The sequence below is a fragment of the Balaenoptera acutorostrata genome, chromosome 2 (assembly GCF_949987535.1).
Source record: "Balaenoptera acutorostrata chromosome 2, mBalAcu1.1, whole genome shotgun sequence".
NCBI lineage: Eukaryota > Metazoa > Chordata > Mammalia > Artiodactyla > Balaenopteridae > Balaenoptera > Balaenoptera acutorostrata.
In genome coordinates, this window is record NC_080065.1 from 73,343,530 (window position 1) to 73,348,100 (window position 4,571).

The 4,571-nt window shown below is 34.2% G+C and overlaps 1 protein-coding gene across 1 annotated transcript in view; it reads left to right on the forward strand.

Annotated features, from left to right (window-relative positions):
- RASA1 (RAS p21 protein activator 1) overlaps positions 1-4,571 on the forward strand; it is a 114,184-nt gene that overhangs the window by 104,525 nt on the left and 5,088 nt on the right. The window contains exons 23-24 of the mRNA XM_057539753.1: positions 953-1,030; positions 3,242-3,376. Coding sequence (XP_057395736.1) covers positions 953-1,030; positions 3,242-3,376 — 213 coding nt within the window. The remainder of the gene's footprint in view (positions 1-952; positions 1,031-3,241; positions 3,377-4,571) is intronic.

Consider the following 4,571-nt stretch of genomic DNA (forward strand, 5'->3'; position numbering starts at 1 on the left):
CAATAAACATTCTCTGTAAATATTAAAATTCGGATGAGTTTTTAAAACACCCATATGTGATCCCACTATCTAAAGATAATGACTGTTAATGTTCTGGTAGGGATCATACTATGTCATCTGTTTTTGTTAATATTAACAGATAACAAGTATCCTTATATGTACTTCCTTTCAAACTTGTCCAGTTATTTCCTTAAATGAACTTTGGAGTAAAAGTACTAAGTAAGAAGACATTTTGCTCCCCACAGCCTTGCCAAAACTCAACTAGTATTACTTTTTTATTTTTGACAATCTGATAGGCATGTTACTTTTTGTATCATTATTTCATTACTCTTAGAACTGTATGATTTTTCATGTCTCTTTCTTTGGAATCGACTATTGAGGTCCTTATCTCATCTTACTGATTTTAAGAGAGTGTGTATTAATACTAACCCTTTCCCGTTTTACAACATAGCATATTTTCGAAACGGTTTAAGATTTTAGAATGAAGCAGTTTATAGTATGACTCAGCTTTTCAATTTATCTGAACCCTGAGGCAGGTTATGAGTACTAATTTTTTATTGCAGTCCCTACCACACTATATTTTAATTCCCTATATTCTCTGCTAGGTTCTAATAACCTCTGGGTACTTGGCAAATATTGATAGTTTCTCAGTAATTATTTTTGAATGACCTACATATAAGAAATTTGTGTTTGCTAGGCTATGTGTGCTTTTTTTCATCCAGAATTTGTTTGTTCATTAAAAATACTCCATACTCCTATTCCTCAGAATAGCTGCTTGCTTATATTAGAAGGAAAAATATGGTCATTGTATGATTCAGTTAATTCTTATGAATAATGTGCTGCTACTGATAATTTGATTTATAAGAATTTTTGCTACATGTATGGTTTCTGTTATGGACCAGATAATGTTTTTGATGCGTATATAGTAAGCTTTTTATTTTTACATTTTTAGGAGCCTTACATGGAAGGTGTCAATCCATTCATCAAAAGTAACAAACATCGTATGATCATGTTTTTAGATGAACTTGGGGTATGCATATAATTTTGCAAGTACTTTAACATCTATACTTAATATAGCTGAATATAACTCATTTAAGCAACAATCTTTAGAAAGCTTTTCTATCCAGAGCTAAAAAAAAAAAAAAAAACCAACCCCAAAAAGCTGCATATTTTTGTCTACCTTCCTAAACAAATTACTTCATTTGATATAATTATAACAATTTATTCTTACACTGAATGATTTACACCAAGAATAGAGGACTGTGGCTTTTGAACTGCCTCTGTCAATTTTTAGTTTGTCCCACCTCACCACTATGACATTCTGTTGCTGCTTTAGCTACTTTAACTTTGCTGCTACTGTGTGGAATTTGAAACAAGATGGATGACCCACAGTTCTGGCCAGTTCAGTGAGTAAATGGACTGGAGAATGTATGTTCATGTGGCTTTTCTAAGAATAAAATACATGGATTTGGTGTTAAACTTCATTCAGTGGGACTACAAATGCCTTACTTAGGCATTTATAAATAAGCTGTGATTATAAAATTAAGAATGGGATTTTTAAAATAATTTTTAAGACCCTGGATTTCTTAGTAAAGTTAAATTTTCTTGTTATAGATCTTCAGATACTGCATCAATTAAAAACTAAATAAATGTATTAGCAATTCAGTTTATACAGAAACCAGAAAAGAGATGTGAATTTAGCCAGGTGTATGGCACTAGGGAATGCTAGGGTAGGAGAATGTTCTGCTTTAATACAGTCAGATTCACTTAAAAGCACAAGTAAACAACCACCACACCACTGTACAGTCAAACCAGTCAGGACAGCCTGTGGGCCCCTAGTTTGCAGCTTCAGGTATAAGAAATTTACAGTATTGGTCCATATTGATAATGAAATTGAGAAATAAAGGAGCAGATGCTAAATGTCCATCATGTTCCTATATGTGAACTCCTGGGAAGTTTTGAAGACTATAAATATTTCCGATTACCAAAAAAATATAGTTGGTCCACGACTGAAATTTTTTTTTTTTTTTTACTATAGTGATGTTTAAGGAGCTGTATGAAACTGTCCAGTATTTAAGGCTAGCTAGTTTTATCTCAAGCCACGTTTCTAGGTGTAGATTCAAGATTAGGATTCCATTTACTTTCCATAATCACATGTCTACAGTCCAGCTTTCTCTATCACTTTCCTAGTTATGCCACACAATCTAGCTTTTCAGATTGCTTAGAATTCCAATATTGTAATACACTTCCAGTCTCCTCATACTCTTCCACTGCTTTACACCTATATAAGTCAAATTTATCTTTCAAGACTCACCTCAAACGTCTCCTTCAGGCAGGCTTTGCTGAGCCCTAAACCTGAACTAAATAATACGTTTTGTTCTGCTTCCTAAGTATCCTCTGCATATCCTTTGATATATAACTCTGTGATCAGTTTATGTCTTCTCTACTAGGTTGTAAACTCTTTAAAGGCAAATATGGTTGTCTTTCATCCCATCTCTAGAAGCCTTCATTCACTGAATAAATGAGTCAGTTAATTAATAAAAATGAATTATATTCTAATTATTTTTTTTATACCATAGAAAACTGCGTGTTTGCAGTTTTTAGGAGTGTATAGCAAATATTGTCACCATTAGGGAGAGGAATAGATTTGTTTAAAACTACTGGTGATTAAACTCGTGTTAAATTTTATTCCAGTGCTCAAAATAAAATCAATACTTAGTTACTATAACAAGTTGGTAGTACTGTATTGGCACTAATTTACTTTATGAACGTTATCTGAAGATACCATAATTAACACATCATTTCTACACATTAGCAAGTGTTTTGGGCAGAGTCCACAGATAATTATAGGCCTGAAAGGTTCTCATCAATGCTTTCGTAATGTAGCTCTTACTTATATATGCTGATCAATCTGGACAAACTATAGCAGTTTAATAATGAAACTCAGTCTGAAGGAGTGGAGGAATTTTAAGTTTAGGTTGCATTTAATCCAGATTGGCAGTTAATGCTTGCATTATGTTCCAGTTTAAAAAAAAATAATAATATTGTACGATATTCTGTGTGGTTGAAGAAAATGAAACTTGGTTTTGGTGTGAATACTGAGGTTACAAAATCTATCAAGTTGAATTTTAAGAGAATATTATGTGTTAAATTCTATCTATCTACTGTACCAGTTAGGATCTTTTCAGAAGAGAGTATAAAGAGTTGTATTTCTAAATGCAGTTTTATGATTCCCTTAAAGAATGTACCTGAACTTCCGGACACTACAGAGCATTCTAGAACTGACCTTTCCCGTGATTTAGCAGCATTGCATGAGATTTGTGTGGCCCATTCAGATGAACTGCGAACGCTCAGTAATGAGCGTGGTGCACAGCAGGTAGGTTTTTGCCAACCTTTTTTAACAATGATGTTCCTCACACTTAAGCAGAATGTCAACATAAGATTCTTTGGGAGGTGATAAATAGCTGAATTACAGTCTTATTAATTATATTAAATTTTTGAGAATCTGAATCATAATCCACAAAGATCGCAGCAAACAGGAATAATGAGCTCAGACTAAGATTACATATTTTTGATACTGCAAAATGTCAAACCTTGCTTTTAAGTTAATGTGTACTGAAAACTGGTGGTGTTCATGCACTTCAGTGGCATGTATGAAAATGGTAAGTGAGCAAACGATAAGTCAGTAGTGATGTGGCTTTTTCTGTCTCTCCTGTCACACGGTGCACGGCCAGGTAATTCGCGAGCTGTCAAGCACATGAGAATTACTCAGGAAGACTGGTAAAAATATTTCAAGCTCCAGATCCAGAGATTGTGTAGTAGTGTGGCCTCAGAAGAGCTTATCAAAAATGGCAGTTTCTAAGTACCGTCACCACGGTGGCCAACCGTTTGGCAAGGACCTTATAGAAGAGATTAACACGTTGAGAGTGGTGATTCTGAGTTCTCCTCAATCTGAGATTCTAAAATTCTCAAGGTTTTTCGAGTTTAGGTAACAGCATGGCTCATTTAGGTTCCAGTCACTTGAGAAACTTGCGCAGAATATGTGCCATGGACCTACTTACATGCCCCTGGCACGTACAGTGCCTGCTTGCTACACTGACTTGCTTTAAGTATTAAAAAAGAAATCTTATTGGAGAATTATTAGGCTGTAACCTGACTGCCCTCATGTGCTCCTATAGGGCTTGAGATGTGTCATTTATAATGATAAATCTTTCTTCCGTAAGGTGTTCTATTCTAGAGAGTGTTCCGGCCTAAGTAGGTATGAGAATGCCAAACGCAAATGAGTTTCTATTTACTTTATTTAGTGTACAAAAATTCTCTTCTATCTGGACCAAAATAATATGACCAGAAATAGTCAAGGGCTGGACCAAAATAATATGACCAGAAATAGTCAAGGGCTGAATGATACATACTTACAATTTTATGCTTTTTTTTGAGTAAAATGGTAATATTATTTTATTTATTCCTTTGCGTTTATATGGCTTTTTTTCAAACCCAGGTTCCCATCCCTGAGATTTGACCAAGCTTTCATTTATTTACTAATTATTTTCATACTGTTTTTCCTTGTCTAG